Source organism: Leiobunum rupestre, chromosome 5 (assembly GCF_980474605.1).
Source record: "Leiobunum rupestre chromosome 5, qqLeiRupe1.1.hap1, whole genome shotgun sequence".
NCBI classification, from domain to species: Eukaryota; Metazoa; Arthropoda; class Arachnida; order Opiliones; family Sclerosomatidae; genus Leiobunum; species Leiobunum rupestre.
The window spans coordinates 69047158-69069569 of record NC_143388.1 but is presented as its reverse complement, the minus strand read 5'-3'; the positions used below and the strand labels follow the sequence as shown (position 1 = coordinate 69069569).

Here is a 22412-nt window from a genome sequence, read left to right as displayed (position 1 = left end):
TTTTAAGAACCTTGGGGGTTTATAATCAAACTCTTTTTTCTAACTGTGTATGGTTGTCCTAATCTTTCACCTTTGCAACCTAGGATCGTACGAATTCAAGGGTAACGAATTGAGACTTCTCTTCCATACGGATGGAAATATCACCAGTAAAGGATTTCACATTACCGTACGACAAATTCCGTGCCAAACTAGCACTAATCCGCCATTTCGAACAACCAATACGCCATACAGCACCACCGCGCCATTGATCACCACGCCATTGATCACCACGCTCTCATCTGGGCTTCGAGTTCCAGAATCCTGCGACGCCGTCTTCACCGAAAAAGAATTCATACTGCAGAGTAACTCTTACCCCGATAGCTATCCAGAGGGCATCGACTGCCGATACTTGGTGATCAAGAACTCTCTGGGTGTGTGCGCCCTGGAATTAACATTCGATGACTTCAAACTGGAAGAAGACGAGAACTGTGTCGCCGACTACTTCGAAGTTGACAATAACAGATTTTGTGGAAAGGTTCCGAGAAGAGCTAAAAGTTAGTCACAACAATTTGCATTCCAATTTTAATTTTTTTAATAAGTGTTCCCAACAATTCATACCTCTACTTGGAACGCATATCACTGCAAATTTTCGTCTCAGTGTGATTTTTGACGTCACTATGTTAAATTAACAAACAACTACGTGAGAGGAGAGCGCGGCCAGAGGGGATTTTTTCTTTCGTAGACGGGGCCATAATCGGCAGATCTTACTTTACGCGATACGGCTGGATAAGCATTCCAAGTAGAGGTATGGATTCCTGGTGTTCCGATTTTGGAAGACGTAATGCAGTGAAGGCCAATTGCGGACCGAAAGATGGCTCACCGAGTATTTATTACATTAACATGCATTTAATATTTTAGAAGGGAATAACGAATCGTAAACTATTTTAAATAAACACATTCGTAGGAACGACTCTTCATACTTCAGACATGTGAATATCTTGTGTGAATACTTACACAAGACATGTGAACATCTTGTGTGAATACTTACACAAGACAAGTGAACATCTTATGTGAATACTTACACAAGACATGTGAACATCTTGTGTGAATACTTACACAAGACATGTGAATATCTTGTGGGAATAGTTACACGAGACGTGAATATCTTGTGTGAATAGTTACACAAGACATGTGAATATCTTGTGTTAATAGTTACACAAGACATGTGAATATCTTGTGTGAATAGTTACACAAGACATGTGAATATCTTGTGGGAATAGTTACACAAGACATGTGAATATCGTGTGTGAATTGTTTCACCGAAACGTTGGTTTTTTAAACCAATTTTATTCTGAATCTAAACCTTTTTAAAGTAGGGTATAGCGGTAAATAAACTATAAGTGGGTGCACTCCAAGGCTAAGAAGCAGGAAACCAATAGGCTATAATCTTACCAATGTTTTCCGAAAACCAAAAATTACTTAACAAACTGACACATCCTCATCAAAGCTAGATAATTGACCATCTCCATGGCCGAGCTTAGGTCTTCAAAGGCTCTGGGCGAAAACTATTCAGAGGCACCACGTCCAACTTTGTTCTCTCGTGCTACAAAGCAAGGATTTTCCCCCTATAAACTGTACTATAACCTGTTGGAGTTCAGTGTCACACTCGTTTTTATATTGGCTTCAATGCAAAAACTATTTGAAAAATAATATTCCGCTCAAACCATGCACGTATCTTTTGCTCATAAGTTAACATAGAAACCTCAACGATTGGGTTGGCCGCTGTAGCGCGTGATCAAAGTTGGCCGTGGAGGCACTATTCATAGACGATTTTTAGTTTTCCATAGAATGTCAAATGATTTTAAGCATTTTATTCATATTTAGGTAGAGTAGAACACATTAATTATATAATGATAGCTAGACGATACTATAGATAGCTTAGATACATACTATACTACACATAGAAGTCTCAAATAAGATATATATAGATATAAACCTAAATTTACTAATAATACTATATAAAGAAATTTCAAAACCAATTTTAATTGCGCAATAAAAATTTAGCCTAATAAAGGAGTTTCAGCAACCCATTTCAAGGCGTAAACGCGAACGTCAATGCCAGATTCGAAAAAATATTCGACGTTGGGAACGTTGGGAACACCGGAATCCGGCATTTGAAAAAGCAGACGACGATTGAAACTACAAAGGTTATTTTCTTTAAACTAGTTAGGTCGTACGGCAAACAAAATTTTGTGTGAACCTTTTTTTTCTAAAAGTAGTTTTATTGGGTGCATGTGGCAACGTGGCCTTAAAAAATTTCAAACCATTTTTGCTGAACGAAATTTTGACCTACACGTCGGGAAGAGATGTAGACGTTCGCGTTTACGCCCGAAATGAGTTGCTGAAACTCTAATATTTTTAGCTTACTAATAATACCGGCCAGGGTCAATGTATATCGAGTAAATTGACAACTGGACCAAGCTTAGTTTTGTATGGATATAACGACGGTCTGTAAAATATTTTTCCTAAACGACCGAAAAACTGATCTATGACTCACGAATCTAAAATATTAAGCGCTTCTTAATTTCCCCGAATTTTACTTTCCCTGAGCGACCACCCAACTCTCCACCCCCTCAGAGTAACCATCCCTGATGTAAAGCTTTTTGAATTGCATTTCAAATAATTCACATTTATTAAATCGCTTCTCAAAATGTTTAGTTTAGATTTGAGTTTTTCACTTGTTCTAATACCGTTACATGACTTTTCTTTATGGAATATATCGTTTCGTGTCTTGATTTACGTCTTACTAAAATATCTCTATTCCAGGAACATTTAGTTTCGACTCAACAACGAAAACAATATACTTTCATTCCGATAATATGCACTACGACTTTGGATTTAAAATCCGCGCCCGGCAGATAGATTGCGAAGATGAAACGACACCCGAGCCCACCACCAAACCAACCAGGAGACCCACTACGACGACCAGCCGACCCAGGTAGGTTTTTTTTTGTTTGAGGTGGCTAAAGGTAGTATATTACTTCAAATACTGTCAAAAAAATCGAAACACTTAAAATATTTATAATAGTTTACATTTTATAAATCGTTGTTACGGCTAGGAATATGAAAGACCCGTATCCTGGAATGGAAAACTGTATTCCCCCAAAGCCGGCTCCCCGTCGCACCTACGCTAACGAAGCCGTCTTACGGCAGGCAGTGTTACTAGATTATCATATATTAAAATATAATTTCGTCTGCTAAACGTTCGAAATAAGATGTAGTAACGGGTTTTTCTTTGGTTTAGTATTGGAAACTGATTTTAATTAGTGGAGGAAGCTGAATGTTTGCTTTTAGTATCAAAATATTCTAATATCTAATTAATAAATATATATTTACCATTATTTGTCTCTTTTTTTACTTTTGGAAAAAAACAGTAAGGAAAATTAAATTGAATCTTTTTCCGTGTTTCATTGTTAAAACTATAAAAACACGTGGCATGCCAACTAGCAGATGAAAATATTTTCTTAAGTTCAAACTATTTCCAAGAATGTATTTATTTATACTCAGGGAGAATGCATATGTCGAGATTATTTTTAGCGTTTCTCCAATTCCACCCGTTGGTTTGCTCCTCCGCTTTAATAAAATCAAATAATACTGCGATCTCATTGGTTCTTAAAAATTAAATTTTTCGACGCGATGAACGCTGCTGCGAGGACGCAAAAATAAGACCGCCAACCCCCCCCCCCCCCTTGGCGTAAAGTGGTTAGGGCCTCAACGTGTCCGTCGATAGTTTCGACACAGTGCGCTTAAGCATTTTTAAGAACCTTGGTCTCGAAATATTCATTCTCAATTAGTATAAATAAATACATTCTTGCTATTTCCGCTATATTGTATTAAGTTCAATGGTTTAACTTCGCCAAGTCTTAGTACCTAGTCTACTCCATAATATCCATCCTCCTAGATTACGGTTTCCAGTTTACATCGATCGAGGTGACGGGCAATGTGATAAGCTCAAATACTGGTGGATTTTTGTCTTTTAAAGCGGCGATAAATCACAAAGCCTCTGCTAAAAAGATGCGAATCCAGCTGTATAAGAGCTAATTATCGTGTAGACTTCTACGTTGTTCTTTCTTGTTATCGCAGATTAAAATATCGCTATTCTAAATTGAAATATTTATAGTTAGGTGCCATCTATGATGCGTAGGAACTATACTCTTATACAAAGATAAATTTCATAAATTTCGTTAGGTTGACAAAATTGCCAAATTTAGAACGGTCCTTGGATATTTACAAATTTGCGCCCAGGTTTAGCATGACAGTAATTAGAATGTTTTTTCGTTGTTTGTTCTTGGAATTCGGAGTGAGGCTAGAGGTTAAACTTAATAGCGTAATTTAAGAATGAAATTAATATATAAAACAATAACAATTAATTAAATGAATAATAAATTATTGAAATTACTTGCCAAATATTCGGTTGAACGAATGTAGATGGCGTTTTAAGCTACCGACTATATTTCGCCTTTGGTCACTAGTTTAATTGCGTTACTTAACACTTTTATTTGTAGACCTACGTACACGCCCCCAACGACATACGTTAACAAACCACCACCGAAGGTGTGTCGTCAGTACATCAGAGACAGAGAAGCCGAAATTAAGAGTCCCTCGTACCCCAGGAAATACCCGAACAACCTGAACTGCAGTTTCGTCGTCATCAAAGCGTCACCAAACATCTGCGAGCTAAAAGTGCAACTTGTCAAGTTCGACGTGGAGTCCAGTTCCGGCTGCGAATACGACTACCTCTTAATCGAAGGAGAACGACTTTGCGGCACTCTAGCGACAAACACCACAAGTACGCTTGTTATTTTAAAAAATAAAAAATTGCAGTTAATTTATTTCTGGTTCTTTTGTTTGTAAATCTTAACGTTTATTTTTAGGAATATACGATTTTAGAAACCGACAGAAAGTTATAACTTTTCATTCGGACGCTGCGTCTTCGAGGGATGGTTTTCTTATCAAATTGAAGCAACTGTCCTGCAGAGGGACTTCGCCGGGACCATCGGGTGAGATTTAAATTGCAATTCGCAGCTTGCTCGTAGCGTCGTAGCCTCGTAGGCATTTGTCGTAGCTAAGCCCGGCCTTAAAATAGCTACCATAACATTATTCCGCGTCATATTGATCACGAGGCAAAATGTCATGTCCGATTATAAACTCGTTATCATGGCAACGAAAATATTCTACGCCAGCTTAGAATAAATGATTGTACAAAAATGCTAACATTTCAGTGTATCGATTTGACCCAAGGGTGGGTCATGAGAAGGGTGGCGAAGTGATGGGAGAGTTTCGTTCGGCCGACTTCTCATATGGCCGACCACAAAATACACGTTACGCCGACTGCTCATTGGGCCGACTGCTCATTGGGCCGACTGCTCATTTGACCGACTGCTCATTTGGCCGACTACTCATTTGGCCGACTGCTCATTTGGCCGACTACTCATTTGGCCGACTGCTCATTTGTCCGACTGCTCATTTGTCCGACTGCTCATTTGGCCGACTGCTCATTTGGCCGACTGCTCATTTGGCCGACTACTCATTTGGCCGACTGCTCATTTGGCCGACTGCTCATTTGGCCGACTGCTCATTTGTCCGACTGCTCATTTGGCCGACTGCTCATTTGGCCGACTGCTCATTTGGCCGGGCCCTAAATGGGTTAGAGTGTGCAATAACTGGTGGCTTAACCGGGGAGTCGGGTCCGGCTCTTGTAACCAATGAGGGCGGTGGCGCACTGGGAGATGTTAGCTCTGATCAAATGGTCCTATCTCCACCTCCGACTTCGGTCAGGTTTGGGCTGGATACTGAGCTTCGGCTCAGGCTTACGGAGAGGGTCCGTGCAAACTGGCCGCCTCGGCGGATTGGGTAGCCTGCTGTGGGGTGGCGGGCCTCCGTATGAGGGCACGGCGGTCCTTTTTACCGGCCTTTTGGATTCACATTGGGATCTCCAGTGCCAGCTGTGCCGGGTTACTTGGACTGCTGTGTGCTCATCGTTCCCCTTTAGGAGCACTCTCCAAAGTGTTTGACTCTTTTCCTACGTAGATAGGGTGTCGGCTGGAGTTGCTACTATCCACTCTTACTCCCACTGCTGTGTGCGAAGTGGGGATTGGTCCACCCATTGCTGCTCCTTCTGCTGGGTTGAGTGGCTTGCGTCAAGAGTGCGACCATCAGTAGTAGGGTTGAACGATACTAGGTGCGTTTAGCTAGGTACTGTCTTCTAGGCTGCGTTCTAGAAGGTCCAGCTTGGTTATAGAGAACGGGGCTGGGGGGCGCCGGTCCGGCACCCCAGCGCTCGAGCGAAGCGAGTGCGTGGCCTCGTTACGCGCCAACACTTAGAATACATTTCCCGTTCTTTAAGTCAACCTAACACTAAAGACATAGTATGGGACTGGCTATAGTATAACAGTCGACCAAATAAGCCTTTCATCTGACCGACTGAGCAGTCGGCCCAATGAGCAGTCGACCCAATGAGCCGTCGACCCAATGAGCAGTCGACCCAATAAGCAGTCGACCCAATGAGCAGTCGGCCAAATGAGCAGTCGGCCAAATGAGCAGTCGGCCCAATGAGCAGTCGGCCCAATGAGCAGTCGGACCAATGAGCAGTCGGACCAATGAGTAGTCGGCCAAATGGGTTGCTCATGTGGCTGACGCAAATTTTGGCTAAAAGGGTAGTCGGCCAAATGAGTAGTCGGCCTAATGAGAAGTCGGCCAAATGCACCCCACCCGAAGTGATTACCATTCTCGCCCCTCGATCCCAGCCTTTGGGGATTTCACCTGAGCTCTTTCTCTTTTCATTAAAATTTTGTGAGTTTATCGGTAATTGGAAGTGTAGAGAGCTGAGCTCTGGCTCATGTGACTTGAAGGACGTGTCACCATCATCCTACGCAATTAATCCCACCCACCATTAATTTACTTTAATAATAATCAATAATAATAATCCGCTAGGCTAATGCCAAAGGCCCACCACCTTAGGCCCAAGTCATCCAGCTACTTTTAATGCCTATAAACAGGTGGCTGGTTTACAATGCGTAGGAGGGTGGTGGCAAGCCCTCCATGCTTGCTATTACCGTTAAATTCTACAAGTTTTATGGAAAGGAGAAACCGAAGTACTCGAGGGAAAACCCCTTTACACAGTGGGGAGAGAGCTTGCAAACTCAACGCAGAAGGAGTGGTTCCCAGTTTTCACCCAGTGCCACATGCAGGGATCGAACCAGGCTCCTCTTGCGGCGAGGCGAAATTGTTAACCACTCCGGCACCCCACCAAATCACTAGCTGATTTAATCCTGTGTGGTTCCTTGGGTATTAGCTTAGCTTATTAATTTGAAATGAACAAGATGTCACTAACATTGAAGTACACACAATCCCACCCCCGAGGAATTTACGACATTTTAAATATTAATTTAAAATTAGAAAAAATTTCCAATCATCTTGTATAAACCCAAGAGGAATTTTATCAAAAATTAATTTAAATTAACGTGTTTGCGTTTCGCTACCTTACTTACAAGACCTGGTAACTCAAAAAATTCGTTTTAACTAAAAATTAATTTGAATAAACGTGTTTGCGTTTCACTTCCTTATTTCCAAAACCAGGTATCTAGAAAAATTCATTTTCGATCAAATTGATCGGGGGTTTATTCAATTAATGTACAAGATTATTGAAAATTTGTTTAAATTTAAATATAATAATAAAATATAATTAATACAACAGAAGGGTTGTGGTGTACCTAAATGTCCGTGACATCGTGTTAGTAATATCTATCCATAAAGCCACTATAGGGCTTTAAGGATTTTTTACTATAGCCATATAAAAAATTAGATTATCCATCAACGTAGCCACTCTCCAATAAATTAGATGCTGAAAATAATTAGACTTTGGATGAAATTTGATTCATTTCCATCTTGTAGATTATCCATCAACGCAGCCACTCTCCAATAAATTAGATGCTGGGGTGGCGGAGTGGTTAGCACTTTCGCCTCGCAGCAAGAGGAGCCGGGTTCGATTCCAACTTGTGGCACTGGGTGAAAACTCGGAACAACTCTCCCCACTGGTTTAAGGGGTTTTCCCCCGATATCTTCGGTTTCCCCTTCCATAAAAACTTGTTGAGGTTAACGGTAATAGTTAGTGTAGGGAGCTGTTGGCTCGCGTGGCTTGCAGGGCTTGCCACCACCCTCCTACGCAGTGTAACCCGGCCACCTGAATTAAAGGCTTTAAAAGTCGCTCGATGACTTAGGCCTAGGGTGGTGCCTTGGGTATTAGCCTAGCTGATTATTATTATTATTATTAAATAATTAGAATTTGGATGAAATTGGATTCATTTCCATCTTGTAGATTATCCATCAACGCAGCCCCTCTCCAATAAATTAGATGATGAAAATAATTAGACTTTGAATGAAATTTGATTCATTTCCATCTTGTAGATTATCCATCAACGCAGCCCCTCTCCAATAAATTAGTTGATGAAAATAATTAGACTTTGAATGAAATTTGATTCATTTCCATCTTGTAGATTATCCATCAACGCAGCCACTCTCCAATAAATGCGACCGTGTCTACACCGGACAACGCTTCGCCATAAGAAGCGAAGGCTACCCGCGTTCATACCGTTCGAACTTGGACTGCGTGTACACCATCAGGAAGTACTCCGCCAACATCTGCGCTCTGGAGTTGGAATTCGCCGCATTCTCTATTGAAAGCAGCGACCGCTGCCGGAACGACTACTTAGAAATTGACAATAAGAGATACTGCGGAACTTTACCAAGAACGGCAAAACGTAAGTGAATAAGAGACACTATGAGATAAAGTGGACCTTTGGGAAGAATGGTAAATGTAAGTAAAATCGAGACCATAAGAGATCATGAAGAACTTTACCAAGAACGGCATAAAGGGAGTAAATAAGTCACAGTAAGACCAACAGTTCAACTTGGCATAAACCGTGTTCACACTTAACACTTTGGAACCGTTTTTAAACGGTTTCGAAAGATAATATTGAACATTTTCGTTGTTAACTGTATTAATAGCCATACGATAAATACTTGAGAAAGCAAAATTTTACAAATTAATCGTTCGAAACCGTTTTAAAACGGTTCCAAAGTGCCTAGTGTGAACGTGGCTTAATAAAGGCAAAAATTCAGTAAAAAGATACGATAAGAGATATTTCGTAACTTAACCAAGTACGACAATTACAAGTGAGACAAAATTCAGTAGTTCTTCCGCTAATAATATTAAAAAATGCAGTAAATAATTGAGTTGACGATGACAATCACATTAAAATATTCGAAATTTTCCTTCCAGGGACGTTCGAATTTCTACCGTACGAGAAAGTGATCAGATTTCATTCTAATTCGAGGAAAAATGGACCAGGCTTTCTTTTGAGAATCCGACAGATTGATTGTTCGAGCACACCATCAGGTAATAGACATTCATACTAAAATTTCTCAAACTTCGTCTGCTATACCTACAAAAAGAAATATTCTAATGCAATTTGCAAGACATCCCAAAAATTAGAAAAAAGGAACGTGTTTTTTTCAATAAATCAGATCAAAGAACATATAGAACTCCGTACCCTAGATTTGAATTCAGTGAGCTCTCCGATTGACGGTTTAGTAACTAATCTAAAACCCACTTTCGGCACGTGACCCCCGAAAAATCAGCCTCCATCGGTTACTGTAGGGCGCTCTAGGATCATAACCTGGCCCCTCCCCTTAAAATTCAATCAATTCCAAGTGGCGCATTATTGGCTCCCTAAATATTACGTCCTCTTGACGCGATTGACGTAATATACGTGTATCGGCATGAGTGACGCGTTAAATAAGAAAGCCTATTTTTCCATTTCCTCCCCCCTTCGTTGATTCCCCTGGTTCGTGATGCGTCGTGACTGACGGAAAATAAACATTATCTCTATATATAAATAGATCAATTCTTGGTCAGATAGACTGCCCCAAAAACTGATTTGAAAGAAATGAAATGCTTTATACATATCTCAAATTTGGGAAATTTTATTTTCAAAAAAGTAATATGAAGTTCCTTCATATAATTTAATAGTATTCTATAAAGCACCATTTAAATTATTACAGCGAGCTATCTTTTCGATTTCAGTGAAACCGCAACCAGCCATTCCTGAAATTCCAACGGCGCCCTGCATTCACTCGTTTAGACGGGAAAGTGGCCGATTCAGCAGCTTGAATTATCCGAATTCGTACCCTCCAAACACCATGTGCAAATACAAAATTGAGGCTCTGCCGGAATTCTGTAACGTGGAGCTGACCTTCACGACCTTCGAACTAAAACCATCAGGCGGATCTTCGCTCGTTTGTTACGAAGATTACGTTGAAATTAACGGAGTTCGCTATTGCGGTGATCAGCTCGAAGGACACACGAGTGAGTATATTCAAATTGCTTTGATTCTGCTTTGATTCTAGGCAAATAACGCCTAATTTTACGCATCTATTATTGAGAGGGCAATTACTTTAAATGATCCCTAAAAACCGTGAAAATATCAACAAATACACCAATTTTCGAAGAATTCCACAAATACATAGAAACATCAAAAATCCAAGATGATGAAAAATTCCGGGTTGACAACAAAACAACAAACTCTAAAAGAAAATCTACAAATCCACAAAATTTGTTAGAAAAAAGTGAAATCCAGTAACCCACCAATCCCAGAGATGAAAGAAACAATAAATATCAATGGATTTTTTTATTAAACAGTCCAGCCAAAATCTACAAACACGCAAAAAAAATTGCAAATCTGCGAAATGTATTTAAAGTTTTAATAAGGGACTAACCACATCCTCAAATTCAGTACACCGATCACAGCGAGTACAGCCTTTGTTAGTGCAAAGTTTGTATTTGATTACGTAATCCCTTAAGTACAGTCAAACCTACAGGCCAGTTGTACACCGATTATGGATAGTGATCAGCCCTTCGTTTTATAAAAAAAATCCGCAAATTAGCAAATCCGGTACATTAGGTTTTCTCAATGTCAAATCTCTCTTTCCCTTTACTACCGTTTCAAAGCTGACAAGGTGTCGTAACCACAAGATATCTTCCGATCAATATAAAAAGTTTGACATTTATTTAAAGGTACTTTCCTAATTTTTTTTGTTTGATGTAGAAACCGTGGTTTTTGAAGACAAGTGGAACGCAGTAGTGATACAGATGGTCACTGACAACAACGACGAAGGCAGGGGTTTCGACGCGACATTTAAACAAGTTCCTTGCAACAGCCATAGGCCCACTAAACGTAATTTTGTTTCTTAATATTAATATTATTAATTAGCCAAATGATGCGCGGCTTACTTCTAGACTCGAAATCATTGTTTTAAGTGCCACTTGTGTAGGTAAATGACTTAACCATGGATTAATTTATGTATTGTGCTTTGCAGTATAGTTTGTCAGGGCTATTTTGAGTGGTTTTGTAACTAAGTGGGTTACATTGAAAAAGTGACTCTCTTTATAAACGATTTTGGAGAAAAGCGAATATTAGTGTAAAATAATTGAATTTTAAAATTGGTCAAAGTCATGGTTTTTGCTAAATTAATTAAAATAATTTTAGAAGACAAGATACTTCATGACTAAAAAGTCATTGTTTTTAAATAAGTATTTTTATTATAACAATCACATTTTAGTCATGAAGTATCTTGTCTTCTAAAATTATTCTAATTAATTAGTGTAAAATAATAACATTTCAAAATCGATCGAATTTGAAATGACGATTGTCAGTCCAACACTACTTCGATCATAAAAGCAAAATGATTTTTCAAAGCCACCAATTTAAAATTTGCCAAAAGCGAGTGTTCTAAGCTAAAAATCATATTTAATTTATGTATTATAATAAGCAACGCATGATAATATTGATATAGCTATCCTCTCTGCATTTGTAGCTTACGACGTGTCTACGACCACTCCTCGACCAGAGATACCAGAAATCTACTGCGATAGATTTTTGGGCAGTAATTCCTTCGAAATAAGTAACCCCGAATTACCAATCCCCGATGGCAGCGACAGCATCGGACACATTATCGACTGCCGATACACCATTCCTCAGAGCTCCACCCGATTCTGCAGAGTCCAACTCACCTTCGAACTCTTCGACATTGAAACGCAAAACGGCTGCGAGTACGACTTCTTGGAGATCAACGACAAACAACTGTGCGGAAGATTACCAGCGTCCACTGTCCGCGAATACGAATTCTCTAACTCCCAAATACTGATTCGCTTCCATTCGGAAAACGCCTACAATTCCAGATTCCGTATCAGAGGAGAACAAGTAGATTGCACAACACGCACGACGCCAACACCAACTTACCCCATTACGTATCCAAGACCCACAAGCCAAACTGGTCCAGGAAATTGCGATAGAAAAATTACAACGAATACGTTTGAAATTTCTTCGGTCAATTACCCTAATGGTAAAATATTTTTTTAGTATGAATATTGTCGAAATAGTACAACGTGCAATGGGGAAAATTATTATCATTTGAGAAATAACGAGAAATTGGTTTAGTTTTTAACACGTCCAATATTGATATTATAAAAAGTATGAAATTTAAATATATTTCCAAATTTATATCAGCAAAAGCTTTCAATCAATATTGAATGGCTAGTATCGGTTTTAACGCTTTAACGATTAATATTTTCTAAACGTTTTTGTTCCGCATTAGTAACATAAAATGTATAATTATACACTTCGTGTTTTTAATGATACTTAGTTCCGCCAATGATCATAGAATACATTACGTGGCTAAGTATTATATAATTTCAGGGAGCTACGTATTACTAGTCTGTGGAAGTGTTTGGTAACGGAGCCCGACAATTTGATAAAGTAACAGCCAAGGCTTATTGAAAATTGAAACGCTTTTAATAATATATATAAGGTTAACTTTGTAAAAATAATGAGAAATTATTCCATCACAACATAAAAATGACTATTTTAAACATGACCTCTGATTCGGATACCAAAAATTTCTTTTAATTTTGAAAATTGTTAAAAATTTAAGATATAAATAATAAATAAAGTAATAATAATAGCTAGTCTACTACCCAATGCACCAGCTCAGCCCAAGTCAACTAGCGACTTTTAAGTCAATTTATTCAAATGAGAAAGTTATACTGATTAGGAATTTAATGGAAAGCCACTCGAGCCAACAGCTCCCTACATTCATTATTACCGATAATCTCAGGTTTTTATGGAAAGGTAAAGCCGAAGACCTTGGGCGATAATCCCTTTAAAGTTTATCTTAACTTTAGTTCGATACATTATTAACACACCATAAAACTTAAAATTTGGGGGGAAAACACTTTCAGAGCAAAAACACCATGTATAAAAAGAAAAGCTAGATTTACTTTTAATAGCTTTGAAATATTTAGCAATTTTCAAATGCCACCTTGAAAATGAGGTTTAAATAGGAAAATAACCATTATTATTTATATACGAAATTTTAAAGGTTATTTCATTTCGTAGGGTATCCTGAGAGCTTGTTTTGTCGTTACATCATCGAAAAGATTGATAAAAACGTGTGCGGACTAGAATTAAACTTCGTTCGTTTCGAGCTTCAAGGCACGCCCAACTGTCTGGGAGACTACTTCAGCGTCGAGGACCGAAAACTGTGTGGAAGTTTACCTCCTCAAACGACTAGTAAGAACGCACCCTATTACTTTAAGAAATCTTAAATAACTTTGAGCGTAAAAACATTTTATCACCATTTCTTTTTAAGGCGAGTTTTAGGAAACGTAAAAAGCGGTTAAAGTAAAGTAACTCGCCCTATTGTAACTTCCACTGTTTTTGACATGTTTACTCGAGAACACGTGACTAAAAGAGCCACTAGAATTTCTCTAAATTTGCGCCCTTCTCTTAAAAATATTACTGGCCTCCAGATTCTTCTGAGTAAGAATTTTGGGCCTATTTTATTTTGATAATGTCAAATAAGTGGTAGTTGGGTACGTTTTAGTTAAAATATGAACTATTTAACTATGAAAATCAATATCTGCTTAAAATCCTGTCAACACTCGCAGGTTTAGTTTTAACATATTAAAGCCTTATAATGAAGCGAACTACTTTATAATATAAATGGTTTTTTTCTCGCTGTAATCAGCAAAATAGTAAAACCAATTTATCCATCAAATAGCTCGCCGTGCTAGGATTTTAGATTCTTATTTACTTTTGATTTAAAGAAATAACTCTTTCCCGCCAGCTTCAAGTCCATTGATATTCCATTTTTCCTTATTTTTAGGAACATATGACTTTTTCGGGCACGAAAAGTTGTTGTATTTCCGTTCAGATGGCGATATCAGCGGAGCGGGCTTTTTCGTTCAGGGTAGACAAGTCAGTTGCCGAAACAGTCCTTATATTCAACCTCCAATTGACAGTACGTATTTCGCTCATAGACAAGACGCATAGACTAAGTCGCCATATAGTGACACCACGTAATGTATTAATAATAATCAGCTAGGCTAATACCCAAGGCACCACCTTAGGCCTAAGTCATCAAGCGACTTTTGAAGCCATTAATTCAGGTGGCCGGGTTACAATGCGTAGGAGGGTGGTGGCAAGCCCTGCATGCCACGAGATCGAGCCAACGGCTCCCTACACTAACTATTACCGTTAACCTTCACAAGTTTTTATGGGTCTCACGTTTGATATTATTCGTAGTCACGCGCTTTTATTTCTTTTCAAATAGTGGGTGACGTCATTCGTGAAAAAAGCAAACATTTATAATGATAGCTTACATTTGGGGTTTTATAGTTTTTCCTTGTAAAGTAATTGTCTTTGTGATTTAGATACTCCGCCATTACCGAGCACTCCTCTGTTTCCGGACAAAACTCTCCCCAACATCGGAAGTTGCGACCGATTTTTCACCGAAGAGGAATTTGTCATTGAATCTCCATTTATGCAAAGTCGACCCTTTCCAATGCCTATGAACTGCAGATATTCTGTAAGCCTTTTCATGTTTATTAGTTTGCATAAAAAATATAATATTCAAAGCGTAAAACCGATACACAAGGCAAAAGGTGTAACGTCATTAAAGGTTGATTTTTAAATACGTCAAGTCTCAAAAGATGGCGCCGCTAGTCTAAAATACACGAGAAGCTAGACCGTACACACTGTTTCACTTTTTAATGACTGATTTGAATTGTTCAAAAATCGTCGCACATTTAGTGACTCGAGCCCTCGTGCTATATTTTACGGACCATGCACCGGTCTCGACCTAGGCGCCAAAGGTCTGTTAATGATAAGAATTATATTGGATTTAATAAATTATACATGTATTATTGTTGATTATTGTACATATCACCCAATTTTATGGTTTCACCCCTTTTTAAAATACGCGAAGTCTCAAAAGATGGGGCTGCTAGTCTAAAATACACGTGAGTCTATACCGTACACAATGACCCACTTTTACTTTTTTGGGCTGATCTGAACTGTCTGCTTCATTTAAAAAATCGTCGCACATTTTGTCATTTGAGCCCTCGTGCTATATTTTAAGAACCATGAACCGGTTCGTATAATCATAAGTGTATAATAGTTTACATAAGTGCAAACGTTTTACTGAGAGCTATTCACAAGACGGACTGCATTACGGGCTTCATCGCCGTTTTGCGTCCGCTTGCTAACGCGGCACACGTAGCCTTTGACAGCGCCTCGCTAAGGGGAGATCTTCTTCTTGTGATGACGTCACTCCGTTACTAGCTCTCAGAAAAATATTCCCCAAAATGACAAACTTATAGAATTATATTATAGACTTATGGTATAATTAATTATATTGTTGTTGATTATTGTACATATCACACAATTTTATTATTTCAACCGAAGTAATTAAGCAATGACATATGCCGCTCGGGGATAAGTTTGGTCAGTGGCGTAGACAAGTGGGGGTTTCCGGGTCCAGACCTCCCCCTTGGACCTACCTTTGACTGTACTAAATTTCCACCCCCTTCTCGACCCCCTCTTAACATTCACATACTTCGACCCCCCTTGACGAATTTCTTTCTACGCCACTGAGTTTGGTAACGTTTACTGAAGTTTGTAAGAATATTTTACGAACTAAAAATTCATCAAAACTATACGATTTTGGCCATTCAAAATTAATCAATATAATAATTAATCATAATATTATTGGGTGGAGTAGGCTAGACGACTTCGCAAATTTTTATAGGGTCAATAGTTCATTGAAATGTAAGTGAATATATTAACTCTGAAATATACCATTTCACTAGTTACCATACAATTTCCACCGTGATCAGCCCCCTTATAAGAAAATTACCCTACTCTATCAAAATCAGCTTAATTTTAACTTCCAACATTTATTTTCAATTTATTAACTGACAATGACAGTAAAAGATTAAAATGTTGTTAAATATTGATAAATAATAAATTTAAAGTCGTTTTGCACAATCTGAAAACACAAAATAATTGATTATCATACATAATTAACTAAATAATTTTTAATGGGTACAAACCTTATGTTTGTCAACGTTTTCACCAAGCTCGACGAGGCACCGTAAATATCTTAAGTGTACAAAAGTCGGCCGTAACAATAGACTTACTAAATATGCTAAGTTAATAAGAGCCACCTATTAACCAACGCAGCAGTTATCGTTTTTAAACTGGATTAATGTGAAAATCTCGACAGGTATCAAATATGCGATATTTAAAATCAGAAAATTAGTAGTACTAGGATTAATATTTGTAGTGGAATAATTATAACTAACGGCATGGAGTAAATGTCGAGAGTCGTGTTGTATTAGAATTTTAAAGCTGGATTAAATAGGCTGACTAAAATGGAGGTTGACATTTGCAAGAGTGAAAGCAAATAATTCCCTAGAGGGCGCCTTCACGCACCAAAGAGACCCATCGCTTTCCCCTTGTTTTGCCAGCGCATCGTGGTGCCCCGTTTGAATTCTATTGCAACGCGGCTCCTTAGCTTTTCTCCATGGTTACGAGTGGGAATACTAATTGTAATATCGACGATTGTCAAAAGTTTTATAACCAGAAGTAAATTAAATTATTTGGTTATTATGGAATTAAGTAAATAAATATCAGCTCAACTTTTAAAACTATCAACTTTAGTAGCAACAAAGACGGGTTAGTTACAAAATGAGCTAAACGTTTGTCAGAATTAAATACCACAATACAGAAAATAAATTAACTGATAAATCACCAAATCCCACCCGATGGAACGAGAATATCCAATCCAAACAACACTACCACTTCGGCAGGTGGGCAAAATCCAAATATTTCTTTGAGAGCCGGTCGTTTTAGTACTATTTAAATCGGCGGGGAAAGACTGTGAAATTTAAACATAGTTGAGGTTCAATAAGCTTTTAAAATGAGAATTTGAGATACTTGAATATTTCAACTGACCAAAAGTTGGAGGGGGCAATAACATTAGTTGCCCCTCACACCAAAATTCTAGGAGGGGAGCATTGCACCCCCCCCCCCGGTTCCTACGCCACTGGCCGCGAGGGTACTATGCTCACCTGACTAAAGCGTCGCCAGTCCGCTTCTGATTCAACTCCTCCATCTAAAAGTCAGAACGTCTCGCTTTCTGTATATCTTGGTTAAGAATAGTTCTTTTCGGCAGGTACGAAGACTGAACAACAACATCTGCGCCCTTGATTTGACTTTCATTCGATTTGACCTGGAAGACGAGATGCCCAATTGCGGCAGAGACTACCTCGAGATTACTTCGGACACGATGGGCGCTGGTCCTTTCGACAGACGCCCCGTCCGCCCATTTAGAATTTGCGGCAGGATGTCCGAATTTGCTTTCCGTACGTTGCTTCCTGGTCAATTTGCCAATTACAACAGCGCTGTCTCTAACCATTTTATCATTGTAGGTCGAATTGAATTCCTCGTACCCGAGAGGGAAAAGATCTTTATATTTCACACCGACAGAGCACTCGAAGGTAAAGGATTTGCCGTCAGAGTTCACCAAAGTGCCGATTGTGGGCCTCAAGATACTCTTTGGATGCCACTAGGTAGGGTTCCACAGAAAGCGATTCGTGAAAACAAGAACGTACAAATTTGACTAATAAATATATTTATATTTGGTAATGGATGGGTTAAATCACCCTCTTGTGTAGGGATAACTTCTAGGAGATAAGATTGTATACACTGAACCTACGTCTACCTGTTTTCTAGTGGTGGTTTAATCCGTCGATTGTAAAATTTTTGTGTCTTTAAGTAATACCGTTTAGACAAACAAATAAGAGATTACAGGAAACTCAATTTCAAACCAGCGTTTCCAAATGACAAAGCGTAGTGTGTTTCCTCTGGTAGTAGAAGTTTAAAATATATCCAATCTGAAAAATTTATATCGTTATTTGGTTTGAGTAGACACGTTCCCGAAGGTCGCCGCCAGAGCACCAGCTTCAAACGTGGTTCGAAGCTTACATTGTTCCCTATTGAAGGAAACCGTCCCGTATTTGTTGGTCTAAGGTTACTTCACTGGAAATAGTCCAAAAGTAGACTAATCAGTGAAGAAAATGGAAACATTGTAGATTTGGCCCAAAAATCTTTATCCAGTTTAATATGGTTAGATAAATAACATATTGACGTTAATACTATTCCTCATATTTCCTTCATTTTATTGAAAATAGCACAATACAATAAATTTCACGCAATTGAAAAATTTGACAATCCACTATCTATTTCTTATTTCAGTTCCACAACGATTTCCACCAAGAAACTTTCAATTTAGGGAACCATTTGACTCGAGTCGGCTTCCTTGCGAAGTATGTAGAAGACAGCTCGAAGGCTCGCTAGAATCTCCGAGATATCCCTCGAAGTACCCGAACAACCTCTACTGCACGTATCACATCGAACGACTTCCAGGGTTCTGCGCCCTAGAAATACATTTCATCGATTTCCAAATCGAAAGGAATGAGCCCAAAGTGGGTGAGCCTTCGTCAACGCCATGCCAAGGAGACTATCTAGAGTTTGATGGAAATCGTTTTTGCGGGTTCATGCTAAATGGCGTAACCAGTAAGTAACTTTATTTAATGGACAAGGCAATAAACACGGTATCTGCCTATTAGCGCAGTTCCCGTTAGCGCAGTTCCCATTTGCGCGGTTTCCCAAAAGCGCAGTGTCCCAAAAGCGCGGTTCCCATTTGCGCAGTTTCCCAATAGCGCGGTTTCCCAAAAGCGCGGTTTAATTATCCAAATTTCAGTGTATATAACTTTGAATATGGAATGACTAGGTTAGGTTAGGTTAGGTTAGCCGGGAGCACCGCAGGCGCGTAGGCACTGTAGGTTAGGTTAGGTTTTTTCAACCCATTTGTTGAGATAGGGAAAGTGCGCAAACGGGAAAGTGCGTAAACAGGAAACCGCGCAAATGGGAACTGCTTCTTTTATCATATTTCGTCACCTAAAAACCATAAATATGTTTTTTAAATTTTAATATTTGAAAGAGTAGGCGATAATTAATAAAGTTATTTTTTAACGGATATTTGCGACAGATGCCATTTTAGAATTTAAATAATTAATTAATGACCAAACCACTTAATTCAAGTTACATTATTTTGCTTTTGCCGGTGACGATTTCGTAAAAAAAAAATAAACTCGCTAAGGTAATGTTTTAGAAATTATTAACATTTCTCGTTAGGGGCACAATTAAGAAAAATAAATTTAAATGCATGCATTTCCAACTGATAAGTTTACGTACATATCAACTTGCTAAGAGGAAATAAAACTCCAGGTCAAAAAATGCAAAAAATAATATTAGAGGTGTGCAAATACCATTTTTTGGGGATCGAATCGAATATCAAATATTTCATTTCAAGGCACGTCAAATACCAAATCGAAAATTTATAACGTCAAATAATTTGGTCGAATATTTTTATAGCAAAATTTTAAGCCAGTTAACTGATCAAATACCAAATAGTTTTTCGAATACCAAATAATTCGACGTATTTGGTTTTGAAATAACCAAATAGTTTGCATATTTGTCAAAAAAAATCAAAAAGTAATTAAAATCACTGTTCATTTTACTTGCAATAGTTAAATACTTAACCAAATGTGTAATTTATATTTTATTTTATTTTATTTTATTTAATAAATTTAAACTATAAAACTAAACTTTTTCAAAGAAAACTTTTACAAACAAAATTTAAAATACACATTTTTAAAGTTTAACTACCCCAGGTCCAAGTCAGCTAGCGACTTTTATTCTTTAGTAGTAAAAACGCGAACAAGTAAAGAGACCAAGAAGTGGGGGAGAAAACTAAGCTAACTACAATTAAAATCAAAGGATCTGTTATATTTTTCATGCTTTGCAAACACTTCATTAAAATCTCGAGTTTTTAAATATATGTAAAACACGAAGGAGCAGATCTTTTATTACAAATAAAAAAAAAATATTAAATTTAATTTAATTTATAATAATTTTAAACCAATAATTTAGTGAACTCAAAAATTCAAAACGGAAAAATCCAAAACGTTACTTACTTCAACCTTTCTCCCAGTTATTAGTTTTGTTTTGAACTTGGTTTACGTTTTAGTTTTACTTTGCTATTCTAGAAAATTCCATAACAAAGAGCAAGCGAATAATCTAGCCAATAGGCGCTAGAATAAACAGCTTGTGCCTTTCACTAAGAAGTTTTAATACACACGGTACGAATAATGGACATGCAAGTTACTCTTTATATGGTCCTTTCCGCTGTGGCCTAAAGAGAGGTGCCAGAAATAAGCACTAGTTCGGAAATTTCACAGCGTTATCCTCTTATGGCCTTAAAACTCAACAGACCCGCGGTTATTCGACCAGTTTGCAAACTATTTGAAAATACCAAATACTTTTTTCCTATCTTTTCGAATATTCGACTATTTGATCAAGAAAAACGAATATTCGCGAACTTTCCCAAGTGCTATTCGATTCGACGAATCGAATATTCGATTTGGTATTCGATCAAATTATTTGGCCTAACCAAATATTTTGCACACCCCTAAGAAATATATATTTTTATCCATACCATATCTCAATATCTGTTACTTGGAAGAATTCAATACCTTAATATTCAGTTGTATTATAAATATTTTCTTTTAATACCATGGCGAATAATATTATTCTATTTACTAATAAACAAAAGATCTGCTACTTCATGGTTTTAATTTTTTTTTAATCTCTGGAGCTTTCGGACCGAGGTAATTCTTCAGCTGAAGAAGGACCTTGGTGAGGGGCAGATGACTTTGTGTACTAATAATCATAATTAAGTCATGATTTAATCATTTTTAATCTTTATACAGAAAAAGCTACAGATTTAATTTTAATACAATCTAATCATGATTTAATCAAACGAGGGTGTAATAATCATTGGAGTGATCTGCCCCTCGGGATTTAAAAAAACCATGAAGTAGTAGGTCTTTTGTTTATTAGTAAATACAATAATTCAGTAGTATGCCTGAAGTTCTCCGTACATAGCGCTACCTTGTTTTCAAAATTATTATATTTGACTTTTCAGATTAGCTAATGGCATTTCGATTTTTCGACATAAATACAGTGGATTCCCCTTAAAAATTTCTGGTTTAATATAATTTTGTTTTGATTTCTTTTGATATCATTTAAATTCTGTGTGAAGCACTGGATAGAACCGTTAACCATCAAAGATTAAAAACATTTCAACTGTTCTAGTGGCACTTTCTTTTCTGGAGATTTCACCTACTTCTGCTCTCATTTTAGGAACGATACCGTTTCCAGCTGGTGAACCGTCGCAGGTGGATCTTGTGCTCTCCAGCGATCAATTAGCAGGAGGACGTGGCTTCAAAGCCGAGTATAAGCAGTTGCCCTGCAGAGGCACCAGGGACCTCAACTCCACCACCAACGCGGCCTACACAACCGTCCCGTTAAGCGCAGCCACTCTAAATAATTACACGAGTGGCGACGAAGGGAAATCATCCACTTACCCTGTGATAAGGCCAAGAAATCATAGTTAGTTTTAAAATGTATTTAATACCATAATCTCGTGTCTTCGAATCGTACACCTTTTTCATTCGCATTACTTTTAATAACGCGTGTAAAATGGCAAACAATACCGAGAATTTCGCGAATATTTTTTATGTAGAATATTTCTGAGATCGAGTTCATGAACTAGTATACTTATGTAGGAAGGTTCAATTGATGAGAACCCGGACGGTATACATTGCAGCTATATTCCGCCATTTATAATCTAGCAAGTAGTGTAGCATTAAGGAATTACTTAAGATTTGGTTCCAATTTATGCATAGTGATAAAAAGTCCGCGACCAAAAAAAACTAATCCTTGTTTGTGGTTGAAATCAGCAGTTGATGCAAAATGTTACTGGAACGTCACTGTCTGTTGTTAATCAGGTTTTATCTGCCTGGTTCCGAAATTTCATTTCGCGATTAAACTTAAAGGTAAAGTGGT

General features: G+C 37.9%; 1 protein-coding gene across 1 annotated transcript in view; it reads left to right on the top strand.

The window, feature by feature from the left end:
* Positions 1 to 22412, top strand: part of LOC149945687 (cubilin-like) — a 35453-nt gene extending 13041 nt beyond the window's left edge. The window contains exons 7-23 of the mRNA XM_090176677.1: positions 84 to 533; positions 2806 to 2977; positions 4545 to 4828; positions 4914 to 5039; positions 8535 to 8798; positions 9320 to 9436; positions 10124 to 10405; positions 11145 to 11273; positions 11914 to 12441; positions 13494 to 13667; positions 14263 to 14397; positions 14810 to 14964; positions 17614 to 17803; positions 17870 to 18010; positions 18696 to 19016; positions 21708 to 21956; positions 22090 to 22412. Coding sequence (XP_090032803.1) covers positions 84 to 533; positions 2806 to 2977; positions 4545 to 4828; positions 4914 to 5039; positions 8535 to 8798; positions 9320 to 9436; positions 10124 to 10405; positions 11145 to 11273; positions 11914 to 12441; positions 13494 to 13667; positions 14263 to 14397; positions 14810 to 14964; positions 17614 to 17803; positions 17870 to 18010; positions 18696 to 19016; positions 21708 to 21956; positions 22090 to 22100 — 3728 coding nt within the window. The 3' untranslated portion in view covers positions 22101 to 22412. The remainder of the gene's footprint in view (positions 1 to 83; positions 534 to 2805; positions 2978 to 4544; positions 4829 to 4913; positions 5040 to 8534; positions 8799 to 9319; positions 9437 to 10123; positions 10406 to 11144; positions 11274 to 11913; positions 12442 to 13493; positions 13668 to 14262; positions 14398 to 14809; positions 14965 to 17613; positions 17804 to 17869; positions 18011 to 18695; positions 19017 to 21707; positions 21957 to 22089) is intronic.